The sequence below is a fragment of the Desmodus rotundus genome, chromosome 8 (assembly GCF_022682495.2).
Source record: "Desmodus rotundus isolate HL8 chromosome 8, HLdesRot8A.1, whole genome shotgun sequence".
Classification (NCBI taxonomy): Eukaryota; Metazoa; Chordata; class Mammalia; order Chiroptera; family Phyllostomidae; genus Desmodus; species Desmodus rotundus.
This window is the reverse complement of record NC_071394.1, coordinates 756,450-775,201: the sequence shown is the minus strand read 5'-3', so window position 1 is coordinate 775,201 and position 18,752 is coordinate 756,450. Positions and strand designations below refer to the sequence as shown.

At 66.3% G+C, this 18,752-nt stretch overlaps 1 protein-coding gene across 9 annotated transcripts; it reads right to left on the bottom strand.

Moving 5' to 3' along the window:
• Positions 1-136: 136 nt before the first annotated feature.
• SCRIB (scribble planar cell polarity protein) lies at positions 137-18,565 on the bottom strand. 9 transcript variants are annotated; one of them, XM_024572386.4, is made up of 37 exons: positions 17,903-18,565; positions 16,707-16,824; positions 16,523-16,601; positions 16,341-16,430; positions 16,179-16,235; positions 16,029-16,092; positions 15,876-15,950; positions 15,660-15,804; positions 15,306-15,424; positions 14,882-15,081; positions 14,632-14,798; positions 14,419-14,549; positions 14,204-14,326; positions 13,181-13,381; positions 12,397-12,765; positions 11,825-11,887; positions 11,269-11,358; positions 10,754-10,831; positions 9,852-10,169; positions 9,666-9,746; positions 9,314-9,568; positions 9,008-9,118; positions 8,643-8,936; positions 8,369-8,557; positions 4,574-4,684; positions 4,445-4,492; positions 2,897-2,950; positions 2,404-2,487; positions 2,176-2,283; positions 1,915-2,074; positions 1,705-1,840; positions 1,419-1,568; positions 1,194-1,336; positions 1,079-1,116; positions 872-946; positions 604-655; positions 137-524 (listed from the first exon to the last, which is right to left on the bottom strand). In XM_024572386.4, the coding sequence occupies exons 1-37, from the start codon at positions 18,059-18,061 to the stop codon at positions 382-384; spliced, it is 4,878 nt and encodes a 1,625-aa protein (XP_024428154.2). In that variant the 5' UTR covers positions 18,062-18,565; the 3' UTR covers positions 137-381. The 9 variants fall into 9 exon arrangements, with proteins under 9 accessions (XP_024428154.2, XP_024428153.2, XP_045037468.2 ...); XM_024572385.4 differs by having other exon boundaries at positions 1,419-1,604; positions 17,903-18,456; XM_045181533.3 differs by having other exon boundaries at positions 872-1,116; positions 1,419-1,604; positions 11,825-11,869; positions 17,903-18,468.
• Between the last annotated feature and the right edge of the window lie 187 nt (positions 18,566-18,752).

The following is an 18,752-nucleotide window of genomic DNA, read 5'->3' as shown; positions in this document are numbered from 1 at the left end:
TCCTGACGTGGAGCAGCACAGTGTGGGGCAGACAGGGTGACCTGGGAGCTCAGGGTCCCCTGCCAGGGGCCTTAGCCTTGGAGGACAGGAGGGGTGGGGGGTGGGGGATGTGAGTGCGTAGACACTCAGACCAAGGTAAAATGTAGTCAATTTTATTCTCCTTAAACCACAAAATAGAGTCTTTGGTTGTACAAACATCACTAGTTACAGTCTTGCCCAGAGGTCCCGGCGGGGCGCGGTGAGGAGGGGGCAGTTAGTCAGTGGCCAGAACTCCTGAGGGGTCTCTTTAAAACGCTAACACCCAGGTTAAAAGACTTGGGGTAAGGGTGGTGCTAGAGCTGGCAGGGCCCCACCCCAAGTCCGGGGGAGGGTCCCTGACCCCTAAGAGGGCACTGGGCCCAGGCCACGGCGACCTGCACGCACCGGGCGGCGGCTGCTGCACAGCATCACCTCCTCGGGGCCCACAGCGTCTGGCGAGGGCCTGCCCAGGAGCACCATGGCCACCTCTCCGTCCTCCTGCAGGCCTGGCAGGTAGAGACAGGGGGAGTAAGGCAAGGGGGCCAGGCACCCAGGGCGCAACCCCGGCCTGGCCCGGCCACTCACCTGGGCTGGGAGATGGCTCCAAGGACCTCAGCTCCTCAGCAAAATCTGGGGACTGTGGGGAGAACAAGGGCTGGGTCAGGGCTATGCCCCCAACCTGCCTGAAACCACCCACGTGAGCCTGGGTGGGGCGGCCCACACCCAGGAACAGGTCCAGCCCCAGAAAGAGACAGGGAAGGTGCTGCAGGCGGGGACAGGGCTGGGTGCGGCCCAGGCGGACAGGTGGCGGCGGCCGCGGGGCTGCGGCACGAGGGCCAGGAGGGCCCGGTACCTGCATGTCACAGACAGGTCTAGAAGAGGGGAGGGCGGCGAACACCCTGTAGTCGAACTTCCTCCCAGACAAGGCCTTGAGAGGACAGCGTGAGGGGAGAGAGGCAGAGGCCAGCGCTGAGAAGAGGGGTGGGGGTGTGTACAGCCTGGATTCCCGGCCCCTAGGCTGTGGGGGAGGAGTGCGGGCGAGGGGGCAGCTGGTCCTCACCAGGCGTCCGAGGGAGGTGCTGGTCTGGGGGCCAAGGTCTGAGGGGACAAGAAATGGGCATTGGGAGCGGTCTGCACTGCAGGCCAAGCCCCTGACTCCCCTTGAACACACGGACCTTCCAAGGGGGTGGGTGACGGGGTGGGCGCAGGTGAGGGGGCCTCGGCCAGCCGCTCCAGGGGCCCACGCTTGCTCCGGCCCTCTTGGGACTTGCTGAGAACCATCTGTGCCCGGAGGGCATCCTGCTCCAGGGACTTCATCCTGTGGAGAGGGAGAGGTGTGGCAACAGACAGGGCGGCAGGGGCAGGGGGTAGGGCGGTGGGGTGCAGGTGCGGGGCCTCACCTGGCAGCCCTCCACAGGGCACGCTTCTCTGCCTCCAGGGCCCGACGCTCAGCAGGGGACAGGGCCCTCTCCGGCGCTGGCAGCTCGGGGCTCTGCACTCGCAGCCGCTCCTGATGGCGTCGCTCAGCTTTGGCCGTCCGCACTGGGGTGCTGCCCCCCAGGGGTGATGGGGACGATGAGACAAGCCTGGGTCAGGGCACAGGACAGGGGGCCAGGTGGGTGGGGGACCAGCAGGAGGGGCGCGCCTAGTGGTATGTAGGTGCCAGGCCCTCCCCCCCAGCCTCACCCTGCATCACAGCCTGCAGCCCAGGGAGGCTCCTGCTCCGGCTCCTCATCGTCCTCTGGGGCCTCCCGGTCCAGGGCTAGACCGGGACCTGCCACCTCCCGCAGCATCTGCGCCCTCTTCTGCTGCAGCTTTCGGGCTGGGGGTGGGGGGTGCAGGTCAGGCCAGGGGGCAGGCCCGGCCACCGCCCGCCGAGGCTCAGTGCCCGCTTACCTTCTTCCTCCTGCATCTTCCGCAGGTCGTCAGCACCCACCAGGGACACACGCTTGGGGGGGCCCTCAGCCTGGGGCGCCCGCACCTCCAACTCGAAGTACTTCTGCCGCTCTCGGAAGGACAGCTGCTCCGGGGAGGCGGTGGGCCCAGGCATGGGGGGCTGTGGGGGTGAGGGGTGAGACTGGGACAGCTCCTTCCCCTACCTAGCTTGCACCCAGGCTGCAGGTGCCTGCACCCGGGGAGGGGCAGCCCCACGCTCACTTGAGCAGCCGCGTCCTGCGTTTGGTGTGGGCCAGGCACAGCAGCGAAGGTCCTGTAGGCCCGCTTCACGTCGGAGGGCAGCTCGTCCGGGGAGGGCGGGGAGGGGGGCTGGGGGATGAGGCTCTGGTGAGCTGTGCGGGAACAGCTGTGGAGGCTGCGGCCACCGCCCACCTAGCCCACAGCTGTTCCCACCGACAGCCCCCGCCCCCCATGGGTCAGGGCACTCACAGCGCGGGGACTGCCTCTGCCCCTGGGGGCCGGGGAGCCCCTAGGCCAGACCTGAGCCAGTGGCTGGATCACCCCCGGTTTTGTCTGCAAAGGGTGAGGGCCGGAGCGGGGAGCCAGAGGTTCAGGGAGGGGTAGGGGGATGGAGGGAGAAAGACAGAGCGATGGAACCAAGGTGCAGCAGGGTGGGTGACCAGGGTCCCCATGCAGCAGAGCCAGGGAGCTTCAGGCCATGGGGACGGTAAGGGCCAAGTGGGCCCCCAGGTACTGGGCAGGAGGCCTTGACCGCCCAGCCCCATCTGCCCAGGGGAACCATGGGAGCTTCCGCCCATGGTGCTGGCCGGGCCTGGCCAGGAGGGTGCCCTGGGCTGTGCCCTCCCAGAGATAGGTGGCACCGGGGTGGGGGAGCTGTCCCTGGCACCATCTGCCCAGAGGAGAAGGTCCCAGACACAAGCACCCTTGGCACTGGCCCCCACCCCACCTGGTAGGCGCTCACCTGCTGGTGGCCAGGGGAGCGGGGTGCCTCGGCCGTCTTCCCTCGGGTGGGCACCTGGAGGGGCCAGGTGGGGTGAGGGTTGGGCAGGGCTGGGGGCCCACAGGCAGAGTTGGGGTGCTTGCCTTGGTGGCACAGAGGTGGGTGCTCAGCTCCCTGACCTGACTGCAGCCCAAGGGGTGTCCCCAGAGGTCTAGATTACTGCTTGGCCAGCACCACGGGTAGCCCCACAAGATGCTAGGGGGACAGGGGAGGCCTGGGGTGTGTTGGGGCCTCTGCTCTACACCCCAAGGCACACATCTCTGGTCTCTGGCAGGGGGCGGCCCGGAGCTTCACAAGAGAGAGGCACCCACGGGTGGCCCAGACCAAAGCCCGATGGGGCAGAGTAAGAGCTGGCCTGCTGGGGGCAGGGGACAGTCACTGCTGCTGACCACACTCCGGGCCCAGGCCGAGGCCCCATGTGGCCTCCCCATGAGTCTCAAAGGCATGGGGTCCAGGGAGGCCCCAAGCCCACCAGCTTCCCCATAGCTTCGCCGAAGTTTGATCAGAGGACACTGGGCCCCCACCCCTCCCCCCATGCCTCCCAGGGGCTTCCTGCTCTTGGCTGTTCCTGGCCAAGGCGGGGAAGAGGGTGCCACCAGCCCTCCGTACCTCCTGGCACCCCACCCGCACACCACTTTTGCTCGTGGGGCCTCCCACTGGTCCTGGCTGGATCCAGCCTGCAGGGCTATCCACGTCTCTCCAGGGGAAGTGAGACCTGAACAGCACCCGCCACCCCCGCCCAGCTGTTGTTGCTGCCCCAGCCCCAGCCCCTTCCCTGAGGTCCCTTGCCGCCTGCTGCTCCAGCCCGTCTTCCTCACAGCGGCATGCACTCGGCCCCACCCTGAACTCTCTGGGACCCCTGCTAACTGCAAGGTGCTCGGGCTCCCCCAAACCCAGCTGCTGAGTCCAAGGGCCTTCACAGGAGCCCCCACCCCTGCAAACCTCCAGTGCTCAGTGATAGAGACAACAGCGGCACCAGCCGCATGGATTGGTTTACAGACTAAGGGGGACATGACCTGTGCCAGGCCAGGACAGGGAGCTCCGGCCTGGGTTCCCCTGGCTGGCCCAGCCCTGCAGGCCCTGATTCCAATCCCCACCTCATCCCGGCTAGGGCCCTCTCCTACAGCCTCTGCCCAGGGACAGGACCCCTGTGGTACCCACCCAGAAGCTCTGTCCTGCGGGGTCTCAGGTGAAGGGAGGGAGCTAAGGCGGGGATGGGACCGACAAACAGGTGGACAGAGGCTGGACCACCAGTGTGACCCAGGGACCCCAAAGCTGTGCTTGCTGCCAGAGTCAGGCAGGCAGCCAGGGCCCTGGAAGCAGAGCAGCCCGGCAGTGAGGAGGGGCCGCGTCCCGGACAGTGTCAGGCAGGCGGCTCCGAGCACTGTGGGGCTGGGGCTGGGGCTGGGGCTGGGGCTGGGGCTGGGGCTGGGACAGGGCCGCCCAGAAGAGTGGGCCGCCAGCACAGAGCCGAGGCCAATGTGCCTGGCCGGGGAGCCGGAAACTCACCGTGGCCTCTGGTCCCCACGGCAGTGTGTGTCCAGGCAGCTCCTTGTCCTGTGAGCAAAGTAGGCGGCGTTCAGGGGCCCATGGCCTCCAGCTCCCAGCCCTGGGGCGCAGGCCGCAAGAGGCTCTGACCTTGTGGGGGCCCTCGGGGCTCAGCTCCCGGTCGATGGAGGAGATGCTTTCCAGGCTGTTCCTGCGGCCAACACCAGCCGCAAAGGGGTTGGCGATGACTCCCGGTGACACCTGAGGTGGCAGCAGGCACACACGTGGGTGAGGCTGAGGCCCCAGCAAAGAACTACACCACCAGGCAAGGGCAGGGACAGCTAGGCTCCAGGTGACACAGGGTGCCACCCATAAGCGTGTCTGGAACCTGTGAGAGGAGCACCCGGCGGGCCTGAACCCTGACCGAGAGGAGCTCAGGGCTGTTTGAGCCAGGGAGTGGCAGTGGGTGGGCCAGCATGCGTGGTCACAAGCACTGAGGGTCCACGTCTGCTTGACACCCTGCAGCAGCCTGGTGGGTGTCAAGCAGACGTGGACACACGAGTTTCCAGGGACAGTGGTGGCCATGTGCACACGGCCGCACCCACGACCCTGCTGCGGGGTCCTGACCCCAGGACGCCTGGTGGCCATGTGCACCAGGGAACCAAATCTGGGCTTCCGAATGTCCCTTCCCAGTGCATGGACGGCGCTCCTCGGGGCGCAGTGACTGCAGGGCCAGCAGGGCAGCTGGGGTCAGGGGCCTGCACTCGGCCGGGATGACCTGCGTGCTGATTCCCACAGTGGCAGAGGCAGCCTGCCCCTGAGAAGTCCAAGGACAAGGGCACTGGTGTGTCTGTGCCAAGGGCACACCAGTGACACAGTGCTCAGGGGAGGGAGAGCTCTGGGCCAACTCCCAGGACGCCCAGGGGGGCTGAGCCAGTGCAGGAAGGTCCCATGGCCAGGACATGGGACAGCCTCAGAGGGCCTCCCACAGAACCGGCCCTGACTCCAGAACCGGAGGCCAAGAAGCCCGGGTCACTTCTGTGATGAATCTACCGAACACTCATCCCCAGACAGCCCCTCGGGAGGGACGCTCGCACGGTGACAGCCATGCTGGTCGGCGCCTCCAGGTCAGATCGGGATGTCGGGTACACCCTCTGCTGGGACTGGGGTGTGGGGGGCGACAGGCGCACCAGGCCTGACAGAGGGTCTGCCAGCCCACTCTCGCCGCCTCTCTCTGAGTTTAGACTTATCTCACGTGCTTGCTTACGCTCTCCAAGAAGAATGACCGCAGGGTAAACCAACACCAACCGACGGCAGGCTGCCCAGGCATGGGGACCAAGGCCAGGCCCCCCGGGCTGCCACGGTGCGGCCGTGGGACGCATGACGCGAACGGAAGGCTTGCACTAACAGGACGCGGCTCTTCCGGTCAGCTCTCAATGCTAGAAACAGTGAGCCTGACACAGGAGTTGCTCCAAGTGACTCCAGCACTCAGGACCACGTGCCCCCCTCCTTGGGCAGACCAGTCCTGAGGACGTCAAGGACCTTGAACGGCCCCGGTGCCTCGTCAGTAGTGACGCTGGCCCTGGATCTTCAAATCGAGCGGCTGTGGCGATGGCGTGTAGAAACAACCTCCAGTGTGAAAGGGGCAGAGGCAGAAAACCACAGAAGGGAGGCAAAGCCTTTCCGTGAACAGAAAGTGAAACAGCAGTACAGCTCAGAATCTGTTTTCCTGAAAACACGCTTCCAGGCTCCATCCACACAGAACAGGGCCAGGAACCCTCAGCCACAAGGGACCCCAGTTGTGGCAGAACCAGGAGGCGGCAAACGACAGGCCCCAGGAGCCACACTGCCCAATGCGGGCGACGTGGGCACCGACTAGTGGGTACTGACCAGGGAGCACCACACCGAAGACCACCCAGCAGGACACCCGGGAAAGCCCTCCCCGCTGTCTCGAGAGTGTTCCGAGACACCAGCTTGTCGCTCAGCATGGCAAGCGAGGAAACTGAGCACTCAGGATGCCGTCCAGGGCGAGGACGCAGCTGCGCAGAGGCGGCTCCTCAGCCCGGCCTGCCGGGACGGGGAGCAAGGGCTGCGCAGGCATCCCGGACGAATCCCCTGGAGCTGGGACCACTGGAGCTGGGACCATGGGGGCACCGGGAAGAAGGGTGGCACAACCGAAACCCCCGGGCTGGCTCTCAGACCAGGCTGCTCATAGGCATGGAACCCGGGCAAGTGGGATGGGAGAGGAGACGGAGACAAGCAGGACGAGAGGGGACGTGATCACGGAAGAAGCCCAAATGCGGGAGTGTCCTCCTCCTTGTCCCAGTCACCTGAGGGTCACGGCCAGGCCTCTAGGGTGGAGGCGTGCCCTGCTGCCTCCCACTCAATCGCTCAGCAGCCCCAGGAGGCAGCAACTCGCTGCTCAGGAGGCACTGAGGCCCCGCAGCCACAGGGTGGGATGTGCGGGTCCCAAGAGCAGGGAAGGCGGCCAGCGCACAGGTGTCACGGGGTGGGTTTGCAGGGTTTGTCACAAGGAGGCTAGGGGGACTGCCGCACACCCGGACTCCCACAGGGTCAGCCGGGCTGACATAGCTGAGTCCAGAGAGCACCCTGCCCACGCCCAGGAGGAGCCAGGACCCCAGGGGGCAGCGGCAGGAGGGACTGGAGGTGTGGCCCCCACTCCTTCACGGGCTGAGCCCCAGCCCCACGTTGCACAGGTCGCAAAGGCGGCTCAGAACCCTCACCACCTGCCTGTGACGGTTTTTACGGGTCCCGAGAAGCAGCAGTTCCCCAAATCCACAAAACGTCCAACTACAAGATGAAACAGCCCCTCGTGGTCACACGAGACAAGGCCACCGTCCCTGAAGCACCAGGGGCCTGACTGGGAAGGCATCCAGGACAGTGTCGGACACACGACCACCACGAGGCTGGCCGGGAGTGGGAGCAGCGCCTGAGCTCCGTGCCAGGAGCCCCCCGCGACAGCCCCGCTGTCAGGCAGATCCCAACCAGCTCTCGCCACGAAACTCCACAGGCTTGTTTGGAAGGAAAAACACAGGAAAACAGGAAATTTTCAAAAGGAGAAAAGAAAGTGGGCGACTTGACCCATCGGGGTCCCACACGTCACACAGAGCGCCGCGTGTGGGCCCGGCCCCCCGGGCGCGCGGACCTGTCACTGCAAAGCGGCACCTGCTCTTGGAACAAAGGGCCTGAGGGCAGCAGGCGTGCTGACTGACACGCACTTCCACGCGTGTTAGAAACAAGCAAACGGAGGCAAAGCGCCAGTGCAGACAGCACGGCCCCGGGCCCGGGGCCCGCGAGCCCGTCCTCCCCAGACACAGCCAGGGTCCCTGGGAGGACACAGGCAGGTGAGGTCTTGCCAGCAAGGACACCCTTGGGTGGGGCCAGCAGCCACTGCGGTGCAGAGCCATCCGAGTCTGTGGGGCCACCAGTGACAGGGCCGCCAGTGACGCGGTTACCTCAGCTTGTGCAGAGGGGCCTTGGAGAGAGAGCCGTAGAGAGAAGACAGAGAGACAATGTGACCCCGTCCCTTTTGAGCAGAGGGGACACCAGGGCCACAGGCCTGTCCTGTCCAGGATACGTGGCAGATGGGAGGCAGGCCTCCAGGACCCGGTAGGGCACCCCACAAGCCCTGCTGTGGCTTCCTCTCTGGGGAAGGCCTGGCAGCAAGTTCTCCACTGAGAGAGAGCTCAGAGAAGCAGAGAACGCCAGGCAAGCTGCCTGGGTCCCCACGGGTGGACAGCACCCTCCCGAGGGGCCCTGACCCAGCGTGTGCCTGGCTCTGAGCCACCCGGTCCTGGCCTGACAGCCACGCTCTGTAGGGGCTGCCCGCCTGGAAGGAAGCAGGTGGTCCAACTCCTTCTCTGGAATCGGCCACAGTCCTATCCCCACTCACCGCCAGGCTCCCAGCCGCCCTGGGGCACTGACCTCGGCGGGGGTGACGGTGCTGGTGTCGAAGCCATCGCAGACGAGCACGGTGAGGGCGTCCCCTGCGCTGCGCAGCAGCTGCACAGCCTCTGCGTGCGTGAGGCCCAGCAGGCTCTGCTGGTTCACTTCTAGCAGCCGCAGCCCCACTCTCAGACGGCCGTCACGCCCAGCTGCTCCTGCGGGGCTCACCTGCAGGGACACCGGGCCCTGCGCCTCAGGACTGGCTGCCATGGGCCCCTCGTCTGCCCCAGGGACCTGGCGGGCAAGCCCTCACCTTAGAGATGAAGATGCCCTCATCAGTGGGGTCGCGGGGGTTCCCCGCGTGGCCCTTGGCCCCCCCACGGATGCTGATGCCCAACTTCTCCCCAGGGGCCTTCTGGATACAGAGCTCCCGCAGGCCTGGGGGGGGCGGGTCCCTCCGAACCAGCAGGACCAGCTCCCGGCAGGGCCGCAGCAGGGCGCTGACTGCTTCCTGGTGCGAGGCCTCCCTCACGTCCTGCCCGTTCACCGCGAGGATGCGGTCTCCAACCCGCAGGCCACTCCGCGCAGCCAGGCCCCGGGGCAGCACCTGTAGGGGAGGTCGGGGCCTCAGTGTTGAGGCCTGGGTGCCCACCTTGCACAGAGGCACTGGGCCCCTACCTTGGAGATGAAGACGCCGGGCTCCTGGACTCCAAACGGGTGGCTGGAGTGGTCGGAGCCCCCGACGATGCTGAGCCCCAGTGGGCCCCCAGCTCTCGGCAGGCAGATCTCCTAGGGACACCAGGGGCATGAGGGGCAGTAAGCCTGTCAGAGCAGCCAGGGTGTCAGAGCGCAATTTCTGTGCTGGCCGCCACAGGGAGGCCATGCTAGGTGCACAGGGGACCACAATGCCTGGGAGTCCCGGGGCCTGAGCAGCCCCCCTTCCCTACCAGGAGCCCTGGGGCCTGGAGAGGGCTGGGGTCTCACCTCCACTGGATATGGCCCCTCTAGGGCAGCGGCAAGCAGGCTGGGGGCCAGCCTCATGGGCCCAGGGTCCCCAGGCGTAGCAGTGACCGTGGTGGTGGTGGCAGCAGCGAGTGGTGGGGGTGAGTGTGGCGGGGGGCTGGGAGGAAGGGGCGCCCCAGCCTCGCGCTCCAGCAGCAGGGCAATGGTGGGGGAGGCGGTGGTCAGCAGAGAGACAGCATGGTCGTGCCGGGCCTCTGCCATGTCCACCCCGTTGATCTGCAAGAGCGAGGCTGGTCAAGAGGATCGGGAGGCCACACAGGACAACTGGGGTGCAGGGAGTGCTGGGCTGCCCCCTGCCCCTGCCCCTGCTTACCGAGAGCACACGATCGCCAACCTGCAGCGTACCGGCTCGGTGAGCAGCACCCCCCTCGGCAATGCGGGAGATGAAGATGCCCTGTGGAGAGGAGGGACCAGCTGTGCAGCTGAGAGACGCAGAGACAGGCCATGGCTGGTCCCCGCCGCCCGCCAGCACTTCCCACTCCCCTGCAGCTGGGCTCACCCCATCACCAGCCCGGTAGGGTGTGGAGCCCTTCCCGCCAGCGATGCTGAAGCCCAGCCCCTTCTCGCTGCGCACCAGGCAGGCCACGTGGCGCTGCCGGAGGGGCCCGGGGGTCTCAGGCTGGGGCGGGCACAGACCACCAAACCGCCGATCCCGGGGACTGTAGTCATCTTCTGGCCGCAGGGGCGTGACGGTGACTGCGTTCTCAGGCTCCACCATGCGCTCCCTCCACAGCCGCATCTGCACGGTGGCGCCCGCCCCCCGCAGCGCCTCCACGGCCTGGTGGTGCTCAGCCTCGTGCAAGGCCACGCCATTCACCTGCAGAGTGCAGCACGAGTGAGCACGGGCCACGGCCCTGTGAAGGCACCACCTGGGCCCTCCACAGGTGGGAGGAGAACGTGGCATAGACGACAGTGCTCCCGGCAGGTCCTGCTCCACCCTGTGCTGCCCCTCTGGCTAAAGAGAGCAGGCGGAGGCCCCACCTGCCGGTCGGCACACACCCATGTCCCCTGTCCACAAGCAGAGCACTCCCACAACCCAGGGCTCGGGGTTACCAGGCAGCCACCCCTGGCCCGTGAGGCTCCCCGCCCTCAGCTTTCCCAGCTGTCCAGGACGACGTCAGCCCTGCTTGGGCAACCACCCACGCACTCCTTGGCACAACTGCCAGGGCCAGGCGGCTGGATGCCCAGGCAGGGGCTCTAGAACAGGAGGCAAAGTCCTGACCCAGACCCACCGGCAGCGTGACCGCCTCCGGGGCCTCCCCTGGAGCAGCACCCCCTGCAGAGGCCTCAGCTCCAAGTGCAGTCGGCGCCCACCCAGATGGGGGTCTACTGCTTGGGTGGTGCCCCCATGACACAGGGGTGTCCGTTTGTGTAGAAACACTCTGAGGGCCACTGACTCACCTCAAGGAGCTTGTCGCCCACTCGGACCCCAGCCCGGGCTGCGGGGCCCTCCTCAGACACCCGGGAGATGAATATGCCCTAGAAGATGAGCGGGAGCTGAGCCTGAGGGTGGCACACGGTCGAGGCCCCGCCACCCCCAGGCACAGGACGGGTATAGAGCAGCAGTGGTCAGAGGTCAGGCTTGGCCCACTGCAGTCCCCTGAACTACAGGGCGTAGGTCAACCTCTAGGAGTAGTTTTCAACCTAGACCAGGCTCAGAGCTGCCCTCTGAGGCACCCTCCCACTCTAAGATTCTGCCCAAGTTCAAGTTCCGTTCCAGGTCAACAGAGAGTGGGGAGAGGCTGGGACCCAGCAAGAGAGAGAGAGAGAGAGAGAGACACGCAGACAGACAGACGGACTCCTGGGGGCAGCACCCAACAGATAGCAAGCAGTGGAGTTAGAAGGGTTCTCAACAGCCCCACCACGCCGAGAGAACACCAGGTGCTGGCAGAAGGGATGGGGGGGCAGCTCCTCACCTCATCATCTCCCTTGTAGGGGGTGGAGCCCTTACCCCCCGCGATGCTGATGCCCAGGCCACCGGTCTGCCGCACGATGGTGAGTGTCAGCTGAAAACAAAAGACACGGTGTCTAGGAAGGGCGGTGAGAGGTGGGCCCCGTGGGGACAGGGAGGGCCCAGTCCTCTCTAGTGACACCACTGCCCAGGCACAAGAGGAGCTAGATGAGGCAGGCACTGCTGGGCAGAGGGCAGAGAGTGGCCCAGGGCTCAAGGAAGAGTGGCCCAAAAGGGGCGCCTGCTTGTTGGTGACGAGGCCCAAGGCCCTACAGATGGGGTGGAATGGCAGGAAATGCCCTCCCACCCCTGCCAAGACTGGCTGCTCCTGCCCGGAGGCCAGCACTCTGTCCCCGCCCTGGCCCTCTGGGCTGAAGGGTCAGGGGGCCCCTTGGGGACATGGGGGAGGGCAGGTCTCCTGTGGGAGGGACAGCGCAAGAGTGGGGGAGGCGACGCGAGAGCCCGCAGCCCTGGAAGCAAGCGGCAGCAGCAGGGTGGAGCGCAGAGCAGCCAGTACAGACCTCTTCCTCCTCAATGCGAGCGGGCTCTATCAGCAGGTTATTGGCCTGGTCAAACGACACCCCCTGTCAGGACAGGACCAGCGAGGGCATGCAGGTGAGCCAGCGCCCGGCCCCGCCACCGCCGCGCCCGGCCCCGCGCCAGCAGAAAGGAGAGGGAGATGACACCTAGCCCCCAAAGCCTGAGCACCAGCCCCTTGTCCCCTGGCATATGTGGCTGCTGATGCTGAGCCACCAGCAGAGCAGGGCGGGCCCCACAGAGGGCTGGGCCTGGTCCCAGATGGACCCCCGGGACCCCTTTGGTGACCATGGCACCATGTCTGAGCTCAGGAACAAGCCACTTAAGTATTAGAGGGGGGTGCCGTGGGAGACAGGGCGTCCCCAGGGAGCAGTGGAAGCCCAGCCCTGAGGGAGCCTGAAAAGGCAGAAGAGCCGGGCTGCAAGGCCTGGCCCAGGAAGGACTGTGGAGCCAGGGTGCCCCCCACAACACCGGCACAGACCTGGGGGCCTGGTGAGGCCCAATGACAGCATGGCCCCGGGACTCTGAGTCAGCTGGGGGGAGGGGCGAGACCCACCTTGACAGAGGGCACAGAGGCCACGGCCTCTTCCTTCTCCTCCTCCTCCTCAGCCACCACCTCCTCCTCGTCCTCCTTGTCCCCCTCGTCCTCGGCCCGAGGGGCCCAGGGCGTGTGTGGGCCATTGTGCCAGCCCCCAGTCCCTGCTGGGCCCTCGCTGTCCGGTTGGGCCCCCTGCAGCAGGGCTACGACGGCCTCGGGCTGGGGCAGCCTGGAGACCCTGAAGTGCTTCTTGTAGTGAGGCGTGTCCTTTCGAGTTAGTCGCTGCCGCCCTGCCGGCGGGGCCCAGGGGGCCTCCGTTGGTCCTTCTTCGCTCCCACCATCATCCCCAGGCAGCAGCAGGGTGTCCTCTGCAAACCGCACTGTGGGCTGCAAGGGGCAGGCGTGAGTGGCCAACCCACCCGAGGGGTCGAGGGAAACCCGGGCAGGGGTGGCAGACAGGGGCTCCGAGAAGCTGAGACAGTGTTCTTCGAAGCTGTAATGGGGGATGGCTAGTGGACCAGGAGGCTCCTCCCACTGCAGGTGGGGGCTCCAAGCAGTGCCTTTGGGACCAGGGACAGGTCCTGGAACAGTCTGCAAGGGGACCTGCAGGGGGTGCCCTCCCCCTCCCCCCGGCCCCCACCTCTGCAGAGCTCACAGAGGGGAGAGCCCTCCAGGCATCCCACCTGCCCCCTGGCATCCTGCTGGCACCCCAACTTGGGAGGGAAGTGGAAGGCAGGGATAAGCAACGCCCACTCCCGAGCATGTGGACTCCAAGGTGGACTCACCTCCTTATAGGACTCACCTCCTCGTAGGACTCCTCCTCAGCCTCTTCCTGGGCAGCAGGTGTGGCTTCCTGTGGGCTCAGCCCCCCAGCCTCCTCCTCGTCCTCCTCTTCCTCCTCCTCCTCCTCGGCTGGCAGGCCCTCAGGCTCCCCTGGGGAGGCTGTGCCGGTGGACGGGTGTGAGTCCTCACTCAGGCCAGACCTGCTGCTGAGCCTCCTCTCCTGTGGAGTCGGGTAGCTGGTCAGGCTTCGAGGGACGCCTGTGCGCCCCAGCGAGCTCCGCCCCCGCAGCTGCCCAGGCCCTGCAGACAAGGGTGGGCTCAGTGCTCAGCCACTCTGTCCCAGGGAAGCCTCACTGCCACCAAACAGAACTGCAGGTACAGAGCCACAGTTCTTTGACACAGGCCCTCAAAATCTGTTGGAAAAGACCAGCACAGCAGGAACAGAATTAGCTCCCAAGAAAGTGGTGGCCGAGAAAGGCCAAGTGCCCTGACGTGGGCACAAGCCCCCAAGGGGCTGTGGCAGCTTCCCAGGGTGGCGGCCGAGCGCTTCAGATGGGCCCTGCCTTGTATCCCCAGGAGGCGTGGGTGCCAGGCTGCACCAAGTGGCCCAAAGCCCCCTGCCTGTTCCCAAAAGCTCCCGTGTGAGTAGAGTGGAGCCTGCCTGATTTTAGCCCCAGCCCCCTTCATATAAGCTGGTAACGCCCATGCCAGACAGGTGGGCACCCAAGGGAGATAACAGCCCACAGGCCCAGATTCCTGTGCCCTGTGCCACCAAGGAGGGAGCCTGAATCCTCCCATGCCCCTACCCGGCATGCCTACACTGCACGTGTCCCTGCACCCAGCCCAGCACCCCTCCCCCACCTCAGTCCTGCTAGACAGGCGAGCAGATCAACAGCTCTGCCCACCCCCCCCACCCACCGGGCCAGCCCCCTCCATGGGCCTCATGCCCACCCTGGACCCTCAGAGGCCCACACCCAGGATGGGGGAAATGCCTGGGGCTTCTAGAGGCTGGGGTCCCTTATGCATCCTGCGCCCCAGTCACCTCCTCCGAAGGCGAGGGAGGCCCAGGGTCAGGCCTGCAGGTGGCTTCGCTGCGCCGCTCCTCCACACCCCTCTTCATCACCTTGAGCTCGCTGGGGTGTGGTGTGGCCCGACGCTGCAGGCCCTGCAGTGGGCACGGGGGTGAGGGGCGGGCAGGACAGGGTCAGGTGGGGGTGGGGAGCTGGCCACCGCCCAGGGACCCCACCCCCCCCATACCCGCTTCTCAGCAGCAGTCTCCTCGGCCTCCTCATCACTTGTGGGGGCCCCCAGAAACTTGATGACGCTGACACGGCTGAGAGGGGCGTCGCTCCAGCTCTCCGAGGGGCTGCTCCGCTGCCCAGGACCCTCTGCGGGAGAGGGTGTCAGGGTCCAGCTGGCCCGAGGCCACACCTGCCCCTGGGTCTCCCTTGCAATCTGGCAACAACCTACCAAGGCTGGGTGGGGGCTGCTGGGGCAGCAGGTAGCAGGTGAGCACCTTCTCCCCAGTCTGGGTATCGTCCTCAGTCTGGAACCGGAGCATGGGCTGCGCCTGGTTCTCAGCCAGCCACAGGGCCTTGAGGTTGAGGTGGGTGAGTGCAAACGGCAGACTCTGCAGCCTGAGAACCCACGAGACGGTCAGCTCCAGGGGGCCCGTGGCACGGCCAGCTCAGGAGGGCTGGGCAGGGCAGTGTGCGCTCACCGGTTCCCAGCCACGTCCAGCACGTGCAGCTCCGTCGTGTGGGCGAGCTCAGGTGGCAGGATGGCCAGGCGGTTGTCCCGCAGAGACAGGACGCTGAGTGCCACGCAGCCCCCGATCTCGGGCGGCAGCACCTCCAGGCGGTTCCGGTCCACATTGAGGTTAGTCAGCTTGGTCAGCTTTCCAAGGGAGTGGGGCAGAGCCTGGCCGGGTAGAGGGGGAGGGTCAGAGACTGGCAGACACCCGCTGGGAGTAAGGACAGAGACCACAGCCCCTGGGGCAACCCGTAGCTGGTCCTGGCTCCCCTCCCCTCCCATGAGCCTCCCATCCCAGCAAATGTGCGGCCCCCAGCACACGATGGCACCCTATCCTTGCTTTCTGTCTCCCACAACCCCGCCAGGGACGGAGCCCCCAGGGCCAGGCCCACCGTCAGCAGGTTCTCTGTGAGGATCAGCTCAGACAGGTTCTCGCAGTCCCCGATGGCCTCCGTCACCTCACACAGGCGGTTCTGGTCCACCTTCAGGATGGACAGCTGCTTCAGCTGACCTGGTGTTGAGGTGTCACGGCAAAAGGGCTGAGTGGGGTGGAGGGCCGACCCCAGGTCTGCCGCATCCCACCCCCTCGTGGCCTTCACTTCTCGAGCTGTCAGTTCTGCCTGCATGCCCACTCGGGCTGTGGTCCCGGCTCAGCACCACGAGCACCTCATGCTTGCGGTCACCCCATCCCAACCTCAGCCCGATCCCCTCCTCAGGGGCACCTTCTGGCCCCAGCTGGCACTAACCAATGCCATCAGGCAGCCGCTGCAGCAGATTCTGAGACAGCAGCAGGTCCGTCAGCAGTGCGAGCCCCCCCAGCTCTGCAGGCAGGGCCTCCAGGCGGTTCTCTGACACATCCAGGCACACCAGGCGCCGGAGGTTCCCGAGCTCCTGGGCAGGGTGCAGAGGGTCAGGGCACGGCGGACTGGGTGCAAGGTGGGGGTGGACATACCCTCACTCACCGGAGGTAGTGCCGACAGCTGGTTCCGGTCCAGCCATAGCTCCCGAAGGTTGGGCAGAGCCCCCAGAGTGTCAGGCTGGAAGGACAAAAGAAAAAGTGACCAAAGCTCACCTGTCAGCCCGACCCGGCCACAGTGGCCCCGCCCTCTCCGCACCAGCACTTCCAGATCGTTGCCTCCCAGATCCAGCTGCTCCAGCTTAACCAGGAAAGACAGGGACCTGCACAGGAAACAGAACGAGTTTCCTTCCCGAAGTGTGGCCCAAGCCCCCAGGGCTGCAGCCCCAGTTGCCACCTGGCCACTCACGCAGGCAAGGACTTGAGAAGGTTCTCCCGGAGCTCCAGAGTCACCAGGTTGGCGAGGCTGAAAAAGACCAGGATGAGGTATGAGGGAGGCCAAGGTGGTGGGAGAGGGGCAGGAACAGGGATGAGCCAAGCCCCCCCACCCCCTGAGCTAAAAGACACTCACTTGCCCACGTCCCCAGGCAGTGCCTGCAAGGACACGTCGTTCAGAGCCAGGTGGGCCAGGCTGCGCAACTGAGTGAAGCCCTCGGGGAGCCTGCGCCAGAGGAGGAGGAACTTCAGATGTCTGGGTTAGGGCTCTGGGACCTCCCACACCCCACTGTCACCCCCACCCTGGCTACCACTCACCTGGACAGGGGGTTCCCGCTGAAATCTGCAATCTCAAGGGCCTTGCAAAACTTGATGCTCTCAGGGATCTCAGGAATGTCTGCAACAGGACTGGGGGTCACTGGAGGCGCCCACAGCCTCCAGGAGCTCAAAGCCCTTCCGGCCACCCTCAGGTTCCAGCCCAGACCCGCCCTGGGCTCCACACCGTTCCGGGACACGTCCAGCTCCACCAGCTGCATGAAGTTGGCCACCTCAGGGGGCAGACGCTGGATCTCGTTGTCGCTCAGGCCCAGCTTGCGCAGGTTCAGCAGCCGGAAGAAGGGCTGTGGGCAGGGGGTGTGGGCAGGGGGCTGAGCCCTGTGGCAGAGGCCCCTCCAGAGCAGACAAGCTCCCAGATCATGGGGCCCCTAGGAGGCCAGGGTCCGGCCTCGCCACCCCTGTCCGCAGCAGGAAAAGTGGGGAGGGAGGGACCCACATGCACACCGTGCTGCACTCCGGGCTGTGGGCACTCAAGGTCTTCTCCTATCACCTCAGACACACCCCCTGCTCCTTGGCTGCGGCTGCACTTACACCTCAGCAGAGAAGTCACCTCCCTCTGACTCAGTAGAAGGTCCATTTCCTACCTCCTGTGTCCCCTCTGGACTCCGCCTACCACCTGGATCACCTGTTCCCCTCGCCCAGCAGCTGACCCCTCCAGTGGCTTCTGCCACTGCACCCCGGCAACACGCCAGCCCTGGGCAAGAACTTGACAATTACCAACAAGACTGGGGAAAACAGTAGAGCACCACATGCACGTACTGCTGCGTGCAGAGGCTGCAGGCAGTGCAGGGGACCTGAGGGACAGAGTGCTGGTGCCCAAGTCCAGAACGGAACCACACCCTTTGTGGCCCACAGCCCCCAGGCACCCGGCCACTCAGCACCCTGTCTCGGAAAAGGAAATCCTTTTGTGACTTGCTTCCTTTAGCCTCCGCTGCAAAGTGGCCTTGTGAGAAAGAAACCAGACAGACCCGAAGGAACGACAGCAGCAGGAGAAGACAGAGAGCTGACCTGTCAGGAACAAACACCTTGGTAGAGGCACTCTACCCAACCCAGCACCCAAGAGAAGGAGGAAGAGGAAAGCAGTCGGAGAAGAAGGCCCGCCCCCCTTCGGAGCAGCGCAGCAAGGTAGTACCCGCGCATAGGCCGGGTTCACCTTCCACCCTCCTCTCCCCCTCGGGCTTCCTTCCCCGGGGCTTTCACTCTGCGGCTCGTCTTCCAGGTGGGGGAACCACCCCGGCCTAGGCAAGCACCTGATAACCACCGGCACCTGGTGCCGGCGTCCGTGGCGGGCGAGGCTGGCCGGGTGGGGCCCTGGCCGGTAAGAACCGGCCGGGCCGGCGGGGCTCGCGGGCGGCGACGCACCTTGGGCAGCTCACGCAGCTGGTTGGCGTCGAGCAGCAGCTCCTCTAAGCTGCGGCTGTAGCGATAGATCTCTTCGGGCACGGCCTGCAGCGAGCAATGCCTCTTGTCTACCGACTCCACGTGCCGGTTGCAGCGCCACAGCGGGATGCACTTGAGCATGGTGCGGGCGGGCGCGGGTTCGGGCGCGGGCTCCGGTGGCGGGCGGGGGGCGGGGCTCGGCCCGCATGAGCGGCGGGACGGCCCCGGCGAGGGACGGAGGGGCGGAGGCGGCCCGGCTCTGGCAGCGCTGGGCCCGGCCCGCGCTCGGGACTTTCGGCCCGGCCGCCGCTCAGATCCTCAGGAGGCGGCAAAGACGGCGGCGGCCCCACATCCCGCCTCACCCGCTCGTCCGCCGCTGTGCCGCAGCCGGAACCGCCGCCGCTGCCCGCTGGACTGCCCCGCCGACAACCGCCGGCCGCCGCGCAGCCCGCCGGGAAGCCGAGGCCCGCCCATCGCCGCCGGGACCGCAATCCCCACAACGCTGTGCGGCGCTGGCACCTCCGAGGACCCGTAGCAACTTTTGCGCGCAGACCGCTGGGAAGCTCGGCTCCCGCCGTTCGCGCGAAGCATGACGGGAGCTGTAGTCCACCGCCGTCCGGGTCTCAGCACCCGACCCGACGACCTCGCGACCCAGCTCGCCGCCTCTCACTCATTGGGCGGATGGGACACACGCCGCGACCTCAGGGGCCCCGGGCCAGCTGCCTCCCAGCGCCGTCCGGGAGGTGGACAGCGGGCCACCTCCACAAAGGGAACAGCCACCCTGCCGCCGCTCACACCAAACGGCCCCGGCAGAGCCCAGTGATTCCCCCTC

What these genes read in the sequence shown, in the direction of transcription:
- SCRIB (XM_053930058.2), bottom strand. Translation starts at nt 18,061, where the DNA reads ATGCTCAAGTGCATCCCGCTGTGGCGCTGCAACCGGCACGTGGAGTCG. An exon ending in AGACTGCTGCTGAGAAGCGG is followed by an intron (nt 14,327 to 14,418) that starts GTATGGGGGGGG and finishes TGCCCACTGCAG; the next exon opens with GGCCTGCAGCGTCGGGCCAC. An exon ending in GGAGCCATCTCCCAGCCCAG is followed by an intron (nt 525 to 603) that starts GTGAGTGGCCGG and finishes TCTACCTGCCAG; the next exon opens with GCCTGCAGGAGGACGGAGAG.